Source organism: Phasianus colchicus, chromosome 6 (genome assembly GCF_987193195.1).
Source record: "Phasianus colchicus chromosome 6, bPhaCol1.hap1.1, whole genome shotgun sequence".
NCBI classification, from domain to species: Eukaryota; Metazoa; Chordata; class Aves; order Galliformes; family Phasianidae; genus Phasianus; species Phasianus colchicus.
The window spans coordinates 9,485,278-9,503,735 of NC_143441.1; the positions used below are offsets into that span (position 1 = coordinate 9,485,278).

At 40.3% G+C, this 18,458-nt stretch overlaps 1 protein-coding gene across 1 annotated transcript in view; it reads left to right on the plus strand.

Annotated features, from left to right (window-relative positions):
- Nucleotides 1–2,042: 2,042 nt before the first annotated feature.
- The window catches only part of SUSD5 (sushi domain containing 5), a 44,954-nt gene continuing 28,538 nt past the window's right edge, over nucleotides 2,043–18,458 (plus strand). Inside the window, exons 1-2 of the mRNA XM_031590393.2 lie at nucleotides 2,043–2,276; nucleotides 10,862–11,039. Of these exons, the coding sequence (XP_031446253.2) occupies nucleotides 2,183–2,276; nucleotides 10,862–11,039 (272 nt within the window). The 5' untranslated portion in view covers nucleotides 2,043–2,182. The remainder of the gene's footprint in view (nucleotides 2,277–10,861; nucleotides 11,040–18,458) is intronic.

Below are 18,458 nucleotides of genomic sequence, written 5' to 3' on the forward strand. Positions count from 1 at the left end.
AAGTGGAGCTACTGCTGTGGTCATGTCAAGTCTCAGTTCATGTCTGTGTGTCTTGCTGTAACTGGTTACTCAGTTTCATGAAATGTCTTTGCTATCTCACTGAAAGTGTACAGATCCAACATCCTCTTCTTTCTGTGCCCACTGATTTTTAAAACGGATGTCAAACTACTGAAATATCAGAGAGTTAAAAACTCATCTTATGCCATTAGCGAAGTCACCAGTAAAAGAAACAAAAGTTCAAAGAATGCTACAATTTTCTATTTCCTTTTCTGTCGTGTTAATTTCTGCAGTACGTAGCATACAATTTCCATTGGCACAAAATGCAGTTATGTAGTTACAGTGCACTGACTGTTAAAGATGTAGTGAGCATGAAGCTGCCCTTCTAATTCTAGTGGCATTCCTTACATGTCCTCGCTTGACAAGAGAATGTAAAGAAACCTGCTGCCATCTGTGTTCTTTGGATAAACAGAAAATTCAAAGCTACCTGTCCAAAACCTTTCAAAGTGTATATTTGCACTGTGTGTATGTATAGTCACAGAACCAAAGAATCACAGAATCGTAGGGGTTGCAAGGGATCTCGAGATCGTGGAGTCCAACTTCCTGCTGAAGCAGGTTCCCTACAGGAGGTCACACAGGTGGGCATCCACGTGGGTTCTGAATATCTCCAGAGAAGGGGACTCCACAGCCCCTCTGGGCAGCCTGTTCCAGTGCTCTATCACTCTCACAGTAAAGAAGATCATCTGCATTTTCCTATGGAAAGAGGCTAAGATCTCTTAAAAGTCACTTGAATCAGAACTACATCAACCCAGATTCATCAAACATAAGCATTTTTAAAGCTTCCAGTACTGTGGTGTTACTGCTTGCTTGAGTATCATACAGGGAGGTTCCTAAGCTTGAGTCATTCCAATCAGACTGAAAATAGCATTTGGCAGGCTCATTGTGATCAGAAGATGTCTACATCTGTCTACCGGCACCCTGCCCTTTCTGCTACCAGGGCCACGGTGGTAGGGAGGTCGGGTTCCTGCTCCAGCTGTTGGTGGCTTGGAGTTTCCAGCAAACAGAACGTTTTTGCCCAGCTTTGAATTTCTAAGGGAAAAAATTTTAAGAAGCTGAAATAAAAGCAAAATAGGATGGGAATATGAAAACAACATTTCTCAGCTCTGCTCAGTTCCAACAGCAACACGAAACTATTCCGTTTATATATTTAGTGAAATAAATCCTGGCATCACCACTCGTATATTTCCTCTTATTGTGGGTTATTTTTTTTTTTTTTTTAGTTTTGTTTGGACAAATTTAGGACGAGTGGGAATAAGGGACAGATGTCACTGCTGTAAGTGTTGACGGGAGCTGGAAACTCCCCTCCCCAACTGCCTCCAGCCCTGAGGAGCACCAGCCCGTTCCTCTGTGTCAGGGGCACTGATGAAGGGATGAAGGGCAATGTTTTGAAGCACGCTCCCACTTTGACCTGTAGTTCCTTCTGCCCTTCCAGAAGCCGGGATCTGGAGCAGCAGGGCTAGCAGTCACCATCCTCAACGAAGCTCCACTGTCTTGGTATGGTGCCATCTGCCACCTTTCCTCAGCTCTCACCTGCAGACTGTCACTCTTGCTGTGGCAGACACTGACCTGTGACCCTAAGCAACACGCTGGCTGCTTTCACCCCTCACAGAGAAAGCACTCCCCACTCCCCATCCCATCCCTGTGGGATGCACAGCTCCATCCACAAACTCATCCCTTCCCAGCGCCAGCCATGCAGCTGCCCTTCTCCCCTCAGCCAGTGATTTCTCCTGCTCGTTCCTTGCCTCATCCCCCCTTTCCCTCCCTCCCGGTGTCTGCATTTCTTGCACCACTCGCTATTTACTGACAGGGCAATGTGACTTTTCGCACCGGCTCTCGCTGCTCGCTGCCCTGCCGATTGGGCTGGGCAAAGCCTCTCCCCAGCCCCAGCTGGCCGGACATCTCCCCCCACCTCCCCTCCCCTTCACAACCCGCCGAGCGACAGATTCCACTCTCCCTCCCTCTCCCTTTCTTTTTCCACCCCTCCCGCCTTCAGCACAGACCCAAGACTCAGGATCCCGCCGAGAGAAAGCGGCTCCTCGAAACCATCACCGCAGCCCGTGCTGCTAAGGAGGGAGAGGAAAACCTCCGCACCACCTCCTGCATCGGGGGGCTTCGCGGCGGGGCGATGGCTTTGGGCTCCCGGAGATCATCTCTCACCTTTGCCCGGGGTGTGGGACCCGTCTTCTTCATCCTTCAGATCATCTCCGTTCGGGCTGATGGTGAGTCTCCTCTCTGCTCGGGCTGGGTTGCTGGGGCTGGAAGAAGAGCTCTGTGTTGAAATGGGTTATTGAAAAATACAACAAGAAAAAAAAAAACAACAAAAAACAAACCAACCTTTCTTTTTTTAATAAGAAACTTAAATACACGTCCCAGTTTGGGTTAGGAAATGTGTGATTCAGAGCTTTCTGAGACTCTGCAAATATCCTGGGGTGAAGCAAGGAAAGGAAATAAGATCCCAGAAGGCTCAGATTGTTTTATTACAACAAAACAACAGGATAGTGACCATTTCCAGGGGAAGTAAGGATAACAGAACAAAGCCAGAACACAAATAAGAAGCAGCAGCTTCATTATTATTTTTTAAATTTTTAAAATTTTTAAAAATTTATAATTAAAAATTCCATTTCTCTGAACGACTTCCACATCTGCCCAGCTCAGACGTCACCGAACATCAGCTCACACGGGCAGGTACTGAGGAAGGGGAGACGAGAAGCTGAAGGCTTGTGCTCCCAGCATTTTCGATTCGGTACGGCACGCTCAGGACAGCAGCTGACCCTCCTGCGAGGGCTTCACCTGCTCTGCACCGCCGAGGGGTTCGATCCGAGCACAAACTGGGCTGAATCACCACCAGCTGCTTACTCTGCAACACACTCGCTGACGGTAATCCCGAATGGCAGCATCCTTTGCAAGCAGCCCGTTCCCCTTTGAATAATTAAGCCCCCCTGATGATGGCCAACTTGGCTTGGTGATACCATTATTAATTTTTAAAGCAACTGTTTCTTTTCCTGGGAGAGCAGTGCTGAATGGCCATTTTTTTGTTTTGTTTTTCATTTTGCAGCTGCGATAGATTTATGCCTGATCTCAGGATATATATATTTTGTCAGTACAGTAATCCTTTACCACTGATGTTTGCTGTATTGTGCCGGAGAACAGTTCCTTAACATTATAGGGCATTATAAACCTCTTCTTGTTCTCAGAGCGTTTTTCCACCTCTGCTGAAATTTCTGTCATTTGGTCACAAAATATGGCAAAGGAAAGCAGCAATCCTGCTGCTCATTGCTACCACTTGGTGTGAAATAGCATTTATACACCAGAACCTTGATTTGTAAATTCAAAGAAAAGGACTTTTTCTTTAAGAGTAAAGTGAAAGAAATGTGTCAGATGACCCCACTGTTTTGCAGAAAGAAAATTGCAGTTCTGATTTTAGGAAGTCCTCCTTCCATAGCAAAATCCCTCTCAAATGAGGAAAAAAAGCATCACTATGGATGAAGGCTCTCCACATGACTTGCAAAAGGTATCAGGACGGGAATAATTAATTTGCCTTTGCTAAGAGTGCTTTGTCTGAAAAATTCCCTTATCTTTTCACCTCCCAGTTTGTTTTGTTTCTGTAGAATTAAAGGCATCTTTTTGCTTTCTAAACATCCACCCTTTCAAAGAGAAAGGGGAAAATGCTGGAGACCATTTCGAGGCAAAGTTCATGGCAGATTTTAATTGACATTCAACAGTTTGTCCAATCTGCTTTACATGTGGTAAAGCAATTTTAAGAATTAAGGGGCAGGACATATGAAGTACTTTAGAATTGCCAACCGTTATTATAACACTGCTGTTCTGACTTCTAAAAGTCGTTGCTGAAAACGAGTAAGTCCTCTATTAACGTGCTCCTCAGCGTGTTCTCCTGCTATTAGTATTACAGAGAACAATTGTAACACTGTCCTGCAAACCATCTGGCTTAATACGCAGAAGAAAACATTTGATTTGAACTCAAAAATTCACTGCTACACACAAGTTTACGTCTTTAAGAAGATCTGAGAGTAACGAGCAGCAGTAATGCGCCCTTACATAGCGCATTTGAGCCCGATCCAAACAGGAAACCAGTTTCTCAGTTGTGGAAATTTTAGGTAAAAATACAACTGTGCCACTCTCTGTTATATGCAGATGTCACTTAAGTGACGAAGGACGGCTGTGGGTGACGTGTGTATGTCTTGGGTACTTTGAACTGAAAGGAACTGAACGTTTTGCAAAGTGCTGAAGGGATTTTGACTTCACCTTGTAAAAACCCAATGAAATCCAGACTGGCCCCTGTTACAGGCAACTCCCCAAAACTGCTTAGAATATATTTCCCAAAGGAAGACTTTCACTTTATTATCTCACACACAAATAATGACAAAGAGTCGGCAGTAAAAGTGAAGACCATTGGGGTCTGGTGAAAGCGTAAAGCCTTGAAGCTTAATTGATCTCTTTTGACTAATATTTACTGCAACGTGTATTGCTGTAGAGCGGATAGACTCCAGAAAGACAAAGATAAACACCTAAACAAAAGATAGCTTTGTTTCGCTCTGCAATTTGCTTTTTCTACAATGGAAATATGTGTGTTCATAGCTGTGGAGGTTGGGGTCGGGCAGAGAAGGGTCTCCTCAGGGCCTGTTTCTGCTCAGATTTACTCTGGTGTAAACGTGCAGCAGGGTAGTGCTACTACTGCCAGCACAGTTACTGCTGAGTGAGATAGGTTATGGAAAGGAGTCAATAAACACAGCTCAACCTGCAGGAGTTGTTCAGCCACAGCTAGCACTGGTAGGTCCCTTCCAACCCTGGCCATTCTGTGATTCTGTGATTCTGTAGGTTCTGGATTTGTGAATGGGAACCACACAGTCAAACAGCACTGCTGTGTAACTTTTTCTCAGTTCAAACCAACTTTAAACTTCGCCTTTATGAAGATAAAAGTTTTACTAATGTTCCTGTGATTGTAGCTGTTCTCAAATAACTCAGTGCAAATGGAAACTTTCTGGAATATCTTTGTGCTGGGATAGGAGAAAAGAGTCTGGCTTCACGTGTGGTGTACAGGAGTCACCTCTGCTTTTCTTGACTCCTCCTTTTGCCACTACTATTCAAATGTAAATAGGTATGAGCCATAGTTTTCTGCAGATTACTTGCCCTGAGAAAAAGTGTGTGGCAGAGAATTATGGCAATTAATCTACCTTACTAATACACACCTGATTTGAGAAATGCTCTATTTGTAAACTTCAGAAATTATTTCCAAGTAGTGGTGTTCTGTTGGCTCAGTTCTGGGTTACGTACAAAACCAATTGGCCAAGGCAGTCCCAGAATCCCAGAATCACAGGCGTTGGAAGGGAGCTCTGGAGATCAGTGAGTCGTTTGGTAGTGAGCACACACCGTGACTGCAGAGGTTGCAGGTGAAAGATTATGAATCCAGAAGGCTAGGCACAATTAAGTGAGGATCTGACCGTACTTCTGACCTAGAAGCAGATAAGTCTGATGCTGAAAGTAGAATTTTACTGATGTGCTTAATATTTCTCAGTGTATTGGAGCAGACTGATATCACTTTGGTGCTCACACAGCTGCCCTTTTGCTACATATGCAGGCTAGATGCAGTACTCCAGTCCTATAGGGAAGAAGTCTTACGCTGGTAATAATTAAGAATTTTTTAGGATTGCTATTAAGCAGTCAAGTGTGTTTCAATAAATAAGAAAAAATGAAACAAATTAAGTACCTATTCTGAACAATAAAACAAACAAACAAAAAACAATAACAAAAAAGGAATTAAGTGGATAACAGAGAAAAGGAGCAGTTTTAGATCTACAGTAAAATTCCTGGAAAATTTTAAGAGGGAAAAATCCTACAATGGTCTTTCTTGATGAAAAGGCTCTAAAGAAAGCCAAAGGAAAAGAAAAGAAATTATGCTTCTTTTCTTCTGCTACATCTATACAGCTGTGTTTGACTAGCAGGTGTGTAAGCAATTCGGGTCCTACTTGCAAACCAGCTAATATGTTTGTATGTTGCAAAAACAAATCCATAAACAATTGCAAATATTTGATCCTAAAGCCTTTACTAACATTAAAACTTAAGTTCAAACTGAGCTGTGCAGAGGAGGAACTCTGAAGTGACCTCCAAATTTTTCTACTTTTCTGATGATGCAATATTTTAAGCAGTTTGAATTAAATAAGACATCATTCATTTTATTTTCTCAGAGAAATAAACTCTACATTCATGAACGTTCTGGTAATTACCCAGATCTCTCTCTGTAATTGTACAGTTTTACTGAATCCTCCACCCTTGCTATTACAATCAAGGCCATTGTTACACATAGCCATAGAAATGGAAATGAAATTGCTTTTGAAGTACGGAGTTGAACTTCTCTTCCTCCACTCTCCTTTACCTCAATTTGAAGACTTTAGCATTCAAGTAAAAATAAATCAGCGTCCAAATATATACCTCTTTTACCACATTTATTTCGTTAGAACTGATGAGGCTCTCCCATTTGAGCTAGTAAAACATCATCATATCAGCACAATAGGCATGCCTTTTTAAGTACTTCATTTTACATTATTTGTGAGAGACACTTCTGATTTAAAATATATTTGGTTTCTTCAAGCGCGGTGCAAGTCCTCGGGAGGACATGGGAGAATCTGAACTTCGGTAGGCTTTGAACAGTGCCTGTATAGCTCAGAAGAGCTTGTTCTGTTTGTTAATGCATTACAATAAATTACCCAACTCCGACTTCTGTTAATTCCACTGGGATTCCCACAAGTAAGAAGGAATGGAGTTTGGAATCTTCTGAAGTGTCCCTTTCTGTGCTTTTCTGTATCTGATTATAGAGAGCTCTTCAGTCTCTAAAGCATAATAAGGTTCAGTTGTTAGAAGCTGAGTTTAGCAAAATTTGAAACTGGAAATAAGGTGGAGTGAGAGTAATGAACCATTGGAACAGTTTACTATAAAGCGTGCTGTAAATTCTCCATTACTTGGAGTCACTGAATCATGACTGGATGCCTTTTGAAAAGACATGCTCCAGTTCAACCACGAATTTTTGGACTCGGTGTTGGAACTACAGGGGGAAATCTACAGTCTAGTTATGTAGAAATTCAAACAAGGTGATAAAAATGAATCCTAGAGACCTTGAGATCTATGGTTATGTTTTCAATCATGCTGTACTGGGGTACTCTTTAATAAAAACTGTACTCAGCTATTGCTTGTTGACAAAATTTTAGAGCCAAACAATAAGTAACAAAAAAAGATTTATCTATTTATCAAAATAGAATTACAATTCTGTAATAATAGTGAGCAGATGATAATAGAGGCTATCCAAATAATATACTGCAGTTATTAAAGAAATTTCAAGTGTGTATTTTTATTGAGAACTGCAAGTTCAGCTGTTAATTAACTACAGGAAGAATTATGTCTTATCATTTATGTTTTAGCAGTGAAGTTAGAATTTTTTCAGTAGTTTTCAAAGGGAAGCCTGAAAAATCTCTACAATGAAGACATTTTTCATTCTGAAACTGTAAAACTCAAACTGTGTATTAAGTCTTCAGAGAAAGGCTACTTCCCATGGATTTCTAGCTTGAACTTGAAATAGAGACTGGCTTTGTCTGAAGTCTTCAGAAAAGTATGTAGAGTTTTGGTAACACATTTCCATACCACCTGTCTCATCATTATACTATGGGAAGCAGAAATGCTACAGGCAGAAATGAAGGAAGAGCATAGGGAGGGAGCTCAGACGTGCTGGCTGTTGCACAACCAAAGGTATTCATGCAAATATACAAAAAGACATGATCCTTCCATGCTGTGCATTATGGAAATACAGCAACCTTGTATTTAAAACAGGGTGATAGTACATCTCTTGAGATTATCTCAGAGAGAAAACTAGTTTCAACTATTCTACGCTGTCATAGCGTGTTGAACAGAGGGGTGACACCACTTGAATATTTCACAACCCATGTAGTAAAACTGTGTATCACCAAGTATGTGAGGCATACTTTTATCTTTCATCGCAAAAAGCAACAACAAAAGGTTTACAAATATTTTGCCCTTAGGTGCAGGGCTTCAAAATCAGACCACTTGTGTAATCGTTACAAGAATGTTTCAAGCCAGTCAGTCACAGCACTGTAAGGTGCAGTGCTGTAGTCTTATTTGTTTAAGGGATCTTTCTATTTTGATGGGCTTTTCCCTGTTGCTGTTCTAATATGTCTCCTACTTATTTTTTCCCTCTAACTGCCACTTTGTAAAGTGACACTTGGCAGAATACTGGGGATCCAAATGTTTCATTGGTAAGATATCAGGTGAAACTTGCTTGCTACTACTTGTAAATTAAAAAAAAAAGACAACAACAAAGCAAAACATAAAGCACATGTTAAAATCTGGGCAGATAGCCATAGAACTTCTGGAGTTTTGGAGAAGATTCACAGATTGTTCTGGTAAGATGGACAGCCGTTTTTATCCCCTTCTGGCTGACCAGAATTTCCTATGAAGCAGTTCACTATAATTTTCCTGACCAGTAAGACTTTCCTACCTTACCCTAAAACCTATTTGCCTACATATTTTGGATATCCCAGAAGTCCAGCACTTTCATACTTTCTAGCAAAAACTTAATTCACGTTAACCGTTGTAAAACACCTGGAAAAATGTAATGGGCAGCTACTGGTACAAAGGCAAAATGATGAACTTTATTTCTTCTAATTATTTTTTCATGGAACTCAGTCCTTAAAGATTTTTCTTTCTAGTTTAGCCTCCTAAATAAAATGCTACTATCTGAAAAGCTTACTGCTATATCAGACAGATATTTATGAGTTTCCAGATGATACACTGCTGTGGTGATAAACTTGCCATGTGAGTTAAGTCAGGTGATACACAAACTTGCCCTATATACCCTTGCTGAAGCATATCAACCCCAACAGCGTAATTATAATATTGAATGGGGGCAAGTTTTTAATTTAATCAAAGTAAATGCTGCTTATCTTTATAAATGAAAGATATTCCACAACTAAGGAATGGCAATTTAAAGTCATTCTGCTTATATTGCTTCTCCCGAATCCATGCATTTTTCACTGTGGCTGTTCATGGCTTTGGAAACAACAAACTCCATTATGGTTGTTCCATTATTTGGGGCATTTGCAAAGAATCCTGAGGTTTTTGTTCTCAGGTGTGAAGAGGCTTGCTTTTTTCTCCCGTCTGTGTGAACTTCCCAATTCTAGTCATAATTCATTGTATTGTTTAGTCTAGTGATTAGGACACTGATCAGTGCTTCTGGGTTGCACTCTGTATGGGAACTGCTGAATCATGCATGAACCTCTGACTGATCACCTGAGGCAAGCAATGAGTCAGCTCTGGGAGCACAGGTGAAGGCAATTCACCTGTGCTGCTGGAAGGGGTGGAGCCTGGCTGCACCTCTCCTAGAGCCATTTAAGAGCTGCCTGCCTAATGGGAAGAGATCTCTTCTGGAGATCTTTCTTCTGGAGTTTTGCAGTGATCCCAGGGTGTGGGTAAGCACTCTATCTATTTTCTTTTTGTTACCATAGCCTGCTTAGCTGAACTCCCTTGTTTATTTCTTAATTATAACATCTGTATATTCATTGATTTAATGGTTTAAATGCTGCACTAGGGAGAACAGAGAGCTGTCGGGGCAGACTTACCCTGTATTGGTGACCTACATGTTGGATTTCATTTGGATTTATCAATTTGTTGAAGTAAAACATAGGGGGGAGGTGTCTTTGTACAGATCAATCTGAAGGATTACAGATATTGGTCAATATATTGTGTGGATGTGAAGCTAGCTAATGAATTGTCAGTATGTGCTGGAAGTTACGCTTCCTTGTAACCACTGCCACTAATCTAATTTTTGAGTAAGCTGTAAATGTTTATAGACATTTAAAAGATGTCTTCCTGTGCCTGCAAGCAATCTAAATTTATACTTGACAATTCAGAAGATATTCTGAGGGATGTTACCTTCAGAAAGAAGACATTAATGGAATTTAAATGCCAACATTGCTTATTTCTTTTTCTGGTGACATTAGGCAAATGTATTTATTCTACAACCCAATAACTTCTCAAGCTTTACTGACAAAACCCCAACTGCCCTTTTCCCAGTTACACAAATCTCTAATGTTCACTCTTAACATCTTTCACAATGTTAAATTAAACTGAACTGAAAATAACTCCAGAAATTGTTATGCTGAATCTGTCCTCATGCTCATTCAAAAAAGTCTTCTGTTAAGCAAGAAATCCCACTTCTCTTTTCAGAAAGGTATGACAACAAAGTGGCTCTGCAGCAGCATTTAGGCACAGATTTCCACGGGATTTTTATTGTAGAGGCTGAGTATAAATCTCTGATGTGGCAGAGTGAGTTGCAGTACTGGGATGTAGATGTGTTCTTACTGCATCCAGGTAGTTTTATAACTGTAGTTATAATATGCTTGGCAATGAATTCCAATGTCATATCCAACAGCAGATGTTCTGACTTTGACTACTTAAGTGCATTAAGAGAGTGTTGGTGCTTTCTCTTTGCACATCCTAAGCAGAGATCTATAGAAGGAAGGCAAGCTTTTCGTGTAGACTAGGAATGAACAGGGACTTAGCTACGTTTGTTTTTCTCTTGATTAACATGAGTAAAAGAAAAACTACAGTAAAAGTCTTTACAGTGTTGCTACCATAATTAATTCCAAGAAATAGGTTGCTCATTGGTTTGAACTTCTTAAGAACAAGAAGGCTTTATTTGGTGATAATCTGCAATATTTTTATGGAATGTATATTGAGTACCATGCCACGATGAATGACTTGATCTTTCTTGGTGCTGCAGGGAAAGTGTTTGCAGTTGAGTCCAAGAACAACTCTCAGGGTCTGGATTTAGCTGAAGCTGAGAAAGCTTGTGTTGACCTGAGTGCTCGCTTAGCAACCGCCGAAGAACTGAAAAGGGCTGTCCTGGACTGTTCCTTCATTGGCTGCACCACGGGATGGCTGGCTGATGGCACCGCTGGGTAAGAACAACAGTATAAACCTTTCTGAGAAATAGAAATGACTGCTGCCAAGACACTTTTCCTCCTAGACTAAGTTTACAACTACAAAACACTGGCCACAGGTCAAGCACTATGGTATATGTGTCATCCTGTCCTCAGTTTCCTCTTCCTTTTTCCTACTGAATTGTCACAGTTCTGTTTAGGTAGGCCCGCAGTGGGGCAATGAGCCCTAAAGGAGCTTGCAGCCTACGGACGTAATACTGAGTCATCAGCATCAGTGCTCCCACTGACTGTGGGTATGTGTTCAGCTTGCTGAGATTCTCAAAGAAACTGGGTCTCTGTATCAGTTATTCATGGTTGTCTAAGTAGATGATAGGCATGTTCAAGTACCTAGGTATGATAAGGAAAACCTGCTAGGGAGTTGGGTGAGAGAGCTCACCAGAAAGCTGATGTGCTACCTCCATTAATACAGTTCAGTACATCCAGTAGCAACAGGTGACTTCAAATGGCAGTAGGCTGAGATTTGTCTCACAAATAAACAGCATTACAAGAACTAAGGAGGAAAAGAAGCAGGGTGAATTCAGCATAGTAATGTTTCTCTTCTGCTATAAATACTGTAGAAGTCCAAATGATTTTTCAGTGAAGTTATCATTTTGAGGATGTGTCCTCAGGTGTGCTAGCTGTGCACCAACAGCAGCACAGCTGTACCATGGTGCTCCATCCTGGCTGATGCGTGCTCCTTCTGCATGGTGTTAAGGGCTTCCAGAACCCAAGCTGACTCATTCGTGTTACCCTACAGTGCTGTGCAGTGCCAAGAACATACAACTCACCTTCCCCATCTCTTCCAAAATGGAAGTCTTTACGGCATGCCACAGGTGAAGAGATTTCATATTTGATAGACAAAAAGACCAAATCACAGAGAATTCAGTATAACATATAAATGTCATACGTCCCTGATGCTGAAACCATACAGGAATTTTCAGTGAGAGCATGAAGTTCTGTCTTCTCTCTTGATCCTTTCCTTCGGCAGACTTATCAGCCACCACCTTAGTGTAATATGTGCATTCATCTCCTTGATGCACTTTACAAAGTTCTCATAAGTTAGAGGGTAATGTCTTATCAATGTTCAATGGTGATAATGTTTTATTTTATCAAGACACTGTTTCCAGTTTCCCAAACTTTACACATTATTGGATTTCATGAGAGTTATCAGTTACCTTAAGCACATGTTGGTGTTGTTGGTGTTCATGTATTTTCAGTAGTAAAATGGAACTTCCAAAGGACAGAAAATAGTAATAACTGAAAAATATTTAAACAACTTCAAGCAAAACCAATTTGTTCAGGTGATCCTTTATTTTCCAAGTGGAAAAGATTTTTTTTCTGAAAGACTTATTTATTTTTTTTTGTACCTGTAGACATTTAAAAAATCAAGAAATGTCTCAATATAGACAACAGTGATCTAAACCCAAAAAATTTTTCTTCCTACCCCAGTTGCTGATATGTTGTGTAGGCTGAAGAGCCAGAAAAACTGTGTCTGCCTAAGAAGTACAATAATTTTGCCTTGCACAAGTCCTTTCATATCACCTCTCTACTATGAAAGCAAAGAATGCTGAAGGGTAGGAGAAGGAAGCACACCTTTTTTTATCTGGGCAGTACCACTGATTTGTCCTGAGAGTTCTTCAGTTCTTTAATATAAGCCCTGGAGGTACGACTATGAGTAGACCAGCTGTGGACCTATCCCTGAATATCTTCAAAATGAAAATTGGGTGTAGTGATAGTATTGTGTGTATCATGTTACAGTGATGTGGTAATGCACACAACATAGACTCATGGAATCATTAATGTTGGAAAAGACTACTAAGATCATCTAGTCCAACCATCAGCCCATCATCACCATGATCATTAACCATGTCTCTCAGTCCACATGGTCCTTGAAATGGTGACTCCACCACCTCCCTGGGCAGCCCATTAATTCATCAACAAGCATCAGCTGGGCTGTTTTCTACTGTATCTTCCTTGTTGGAATGAGCTTGGTATACAAGTCCCCACTTCTTTGTCCTCTTCCAAATCCTTCAGAGTCATGCTTAAAAAAGAACTTAGCAGTACTAATGGGTTTGTACCAGCTTGTGTACTTATTAAAATACTTGGTATTTTCTTCCTATATTTCAGTCCATCTTCTTGGGAAAAGATGGAAAGTCACAGTCAAGGATTATACTAACTAGGTTATGTTCTGATGGTGAGTGGTTACTTAGGTATCATACTAATGGAGAGGAAGGGGATTTTTTTCTCTTCCATTTTCCCATACTCCATTCATCTGGTAAATTCAGTAAACTATTCATCAGAAAGGACATTACAGGGGCACGTGAGCGTGCTGTTGCTGTGCACACACCATGTACAGAGATTTCTGTAGGTACTCACCAGAGAGTAGTTCCTCTGAGCTCCTGTAAGCTGAAATTCTTTATTCTCTTCTCTGGGATTATTTTACTTATGGCTGGGCAAGCTCCAGAACCTGCATTACTTGCTTCATTGAAGTGAGTTCTCACTACGCTCAGGGAAAGTGCAATGTCTGAAGAGACTATACTGGTTTCACTGTTAGGTAAGGCAGCTCTGGCGGAAGACATGGGCAGCCAAGTGCTAAGTATGCAAATGCAAGTTGAAAAAGCCTGTGCATAATATGAAGGTTTTTCAGAGGGATTTAGATTAATGAATAAAATGATGACAAATGAAGTTCAATAACAATATACTTGGGAGTGAGTATGCAGTCTACCTGAAAATATTTCACACACCAATAGTGTGTGAAGTGGTCTGTCAGTCCAGGAAAGATATGAGGAAATCACTGTGGATGGAACAAAGAAAACCACTGTCAAAAAAGACAGAACTAAGTTTCTAGAGTGTTTGTGGAATGGGCTGGATATATAAAAAATGCATACATGTGTATGTATTTATACACACATATAGGTCAGTGTAACAGAAGGCTTTGGAGTAACTCCTTTAGAGTTCCTGTTACTCCATCTTAAAAGAGGCCTAAAATAGGCTCAAAAAAAAAAAAAAAAAAGCTTAAGAATGATTAAAGGCATGGAAAAGCTATTGAGGGGGAGCTTAACATATTTTTTACTTGTCAGTTATTTGTTTTAAAAAATATTTCTAGAGGTACCTATTTGGTACTTTGGGCATTTCTTTAATAAATGAAAAATACCAGCAAAGATAGAGGCTAAACTGTGAAGTAATTGAAGTGGTCATATTCAATTCACACTCTCCTCAACTGATTTAACAAGGAGAGGGCAAGACAGGCTTCACTGCAGATCCAGATGATTACAGAAGAAGACAAAATTATTTCCAAAACACAAGACTCCTCACTGGGTACATCTTGTGTTACTTATCTTGATGGAGCTTCACATCTTCAACTGTGATGGCATGGCCATCCCAGTCACACCCACTAGTCTAAAACCAAAACCACTTGGGTCTTTAGAAATTGGAACTAATACCTTGGATCTCACCCAGAAACTGACTGGAATCCATTGAAGATCCCAGAGCTTTAGTCCAGTATTCTCCCATATCCTCTTGGACCATGTGCATCAGAAAGAGATGAATAAGGGGGAACATGGGAACATGATAAAAGAAGTTCCTAATTTCAGGAAGAATGCATTTCATTATTATTGTTGTTATGCTTTTTTTTTTTTTTTGATGCCTGAAAAATATCTTAATCCTTCCTCTGAGGAAAAACGGATTAGATGCTGGCAACAGAAGCAAGCACAGACAAATAATATGAGTGAAGGCATTGTGGAGCTGCAGATTTTCTGGCATGCTTTAATCCTCCTTCCACAACATAGACTTAAAACTGCATATGAGCATGTAAGGTCATTTTCACCTCTTGGTGAGTTTTCTGGGTCTTGCATAAGCTGGTGACAGCCAGTTCATACCTGGTGGCTGTTCTTTGATCTTTTCGAATAATTGCAATCTTACTTCCATTAATTATATTCATTGCTCTTTGCTGCTATGCCCTTATTATCATTTTTACATCCAAATCAGAACCTGTAAGCCTGTGGAAGTTCCTCCTTTAATGTCTGAGCTGCATTTCTGAATTGCGGTCAGTATGTTTATGCTACCTGCTCTCAGAGTGTTAGGTGTTAAAAGACATCATTCTGCAAAGAGTGATGCCAGGGGAAGTAGATATCAGTCTGCTCATGGAGCTGCTCATTGGAGTTCTCTAGCCCATTTTCTTCTCTGCAGTCTGAGTTAGCCTAAGCAGCAGGTTTTGACAAACACAAATTGCCTTAACTGACTTGTGATGGAATTGCTTAAACAAATTGTTCTCTGCCAGTAAATCCGAAGATGCAATAAACTCACTGGCGTTGTGGTTTGAGCAGCCTGGGACAGAACATCTTCCACAGGCATAAGGTTATGTTTTTGTCTTCCACTTTCAATTGTTCAGAATGACCCAATTCAGAGCTTGGGGCTGTTCACAGAGGCAAGTTGCTGGCAGATCCAGGGACGTGGAATCTTTTAGATAAGATCCATTGATGAATAGGTAGGATCCAGAGGACAAGTGGTACGTTCTTCCAGCAGCCCAGAAGTAAGTCGTTTACAAGTCAGCCTTGAAATGTGTAATTTGTGAAATATTACACATTGTTAGAGTGCAGGAAATGAAATGCTGTTTAGGCAGGTCTCATTTGTCAGATTAGAATGAGCCCTAATAGCTATTTATACTAAAATGACACTCTTATGACTTATTTGCATGTCAGATGAGTGAGTCAGTAAAGCCAGAAAGTGATCTGCCAGAGTATAAACAACCAGGAAAAAAAAAGGTTGTAGAGTTCTTTGAAAACCTTTTACTGCTATCTTCTGAAAACTCTGTGTCTAGTGCTGAAGCACTGGGCAGTGCAGTGTGTTCTCTCAAATGTTCATTTCTGCTTTGTTTTCTTTTTTAATTTGGAAAATAAACATGACAGTTTTTCTTATGATCAGCCCTGCTAATTGTGCACAGAATATTAGAAAGCAGCTATTGATTTTTACAGTCGTAAACATTGTCAGCAACTTGTATTAAGATATTCGTAGCACATTTACTCATTTCCAGCACTTTTGCAGGCCTGAGAAGATGAAACTGTCCTATTCCCTCTGTTGATCCTTGTTTTTCTAGGAAAGAATGAATATAGCCCGACTATAAGCTATTGCCTGAAAACTCTGCTTAGAGTCTCTGTTCTATAATAGCTGTCCTGCAGGGCGCTCAACCTGTTTGTTTGAATGAAATTGCCCTAGGCTGGTTCCTACCCAGTCCCTGGAGGATTTATCTCAGAGGGGATAGATAACTCTAGTTATCTGGATAACTGGAGTGAGCAAACACAGCCAGCTAGAATAAGCCTTGCAGTGGGAGTCAGAAGACTGAGGTTCTTTTCTTGGCTGACCACAGACCAGATGTTTACTGCTAGGAAAATTACTTCATCTCTATTTTTCCTTCCTTTGTTAGCTCTTCTGGTTTTGCATTGACTCCTCTTGAATGCTCCTACAGTGTCTAACACAACGGAGCCCTCGGTGCAGATAACACCAGTGGGAACTATAATAACAAGAGTCAAAATTAGCATTTCACAGGGCAATCTACTCCCTTTTCTGCCTACAATGTAAGACTTGCCCAGCACCTGGCAGTAGGGTAATAACAGCTTGTTTCCTGGGAAATTAAAAAGCAATATCCAAGGAATGAAATAGGAATAAATCTCTATCTCTTGCCAGTCTTCTTATCCATGTACGTAGACCCTTGGATTTGTTGGCCCTATGAAATCTGTCCAGGTGTGTATAACGTAACAGATCTGCTTGCTTATCTGCAGAGGAGCAAATCTAATAATGTATCAGCCAAGCTCCCTGTTTTATTTCAAGGCTGTGCTCTACTGCCTGATGAGAACGCGTATGAATTTTTTCCTACATGCCTATACGATATAGGCCAATTAATTCCCTTCAAGAGATAATCCAGACATAGGTGACAGGATATGATCCAATTAAAAATGCTAAATCTGGTTCTGAGACTAAGGGGTCTTAGAAATGCACTCCTCTTGAAAAGACATTTGGCACCTCTTCCAGGAGATGCAGGGCAGTTCTGAAAGGCTTGAGCAAGGCGTGAGAGAGACAACACCTGCAATACTGCAGTGTGATTCTTGACATCCAAGCTCAGAAGAGATGAGTTCAGACTTGGGAGATGCACTTAATCTTAGCAAATAGACAAGAGTGACTAATACGAAGATTTTAACTTGCCAGCTAGGTCTAATGGGGTTGATATTCAATTTTTCAGAAGAACTTCACATATGGTTCTATCTGTCTATTATCCAATCCCATCTGAAAGCTTCTGGTCTGAGCATTGAGTTTCTTTGTAAATTAACAGCATTTAGTAAACATTTTTAAACCTTTTGGTAACTAATTAATATTATTTGTTATGAACGCTGTGAAGTGGTTCATTCATGGAGTACATGCAGTTGAACTGGGTAAAATCAACTACCTAGTGACACTTGCTATGTCTTTGAGCACCCAACTAACTAGTCCAGAACAGGAGGGCAATCCAGATCTCCTCTATATACACTGAAAATGCTCAAATTATAGGTACATAGTGATATTATAGTAAAATGGCTATATAAAATCTTTCATACTAGGCTACAGTATGAAAAGTCTGCATGAATGGGCCATATTTATTTAATGAACAGAGGCCTTACTATTTCAGTAGTCATACATACAATTTTAAGCACAAAAGAGTGCATTTTGGGATATATTTTTAAGAATTTAAAGGATATTGGTTCTGCCTCGGTAAGACCTCCTTTTGACATTTCCAGTGGCAGTATTGCTGTTGGAATGTCTTCATGTCACACTTAGCAGCTGCTTTCTTTGGGTCACATCCAGCCAAAATTAGCCTCTATAGTTCCCAGTCAATGGACTTTCCAAAGCCCACCTGTGCTCTCCTTCATGACTTTTCATGGAAATTTTCTTCCCTTCAGTAATCATGAACATGTCATTTGTATTTTATTCCTCATCAGAGCCAGCTTTATAATTTGCAGTTTCCCAAACTACAGAAGGGAAAGACTAAGAATAAAAATCCTCCAGTTTGGCTTCCAGACTACTGATTTTTTTTTTTTTTTTCTCTCACCTAGTTAATGAAACACAAGTGGTAAAACTGATCCATGAAAAAAATTAGCACAGGATGTTAACGATTTATCTTGACTAAGGATAGTGATGAAGTTTTAAACTTACTAATTAGAGAAAGTCTTGTTATAGTTACATTATGTTATGAACCAGACTTTCACAGTGCCTCTACTTCCACATCACTGATGGTGGCTACTGAGTAGAATATATTCAAGCTCACACTTCCATGAAGAAATGCCATAAGATCCTCCTGACTCAATCCAGCTAATTTATTGATGGGACAACTTGCAATCAGTTGACAGAGAGCACTGTGACTATAAAACA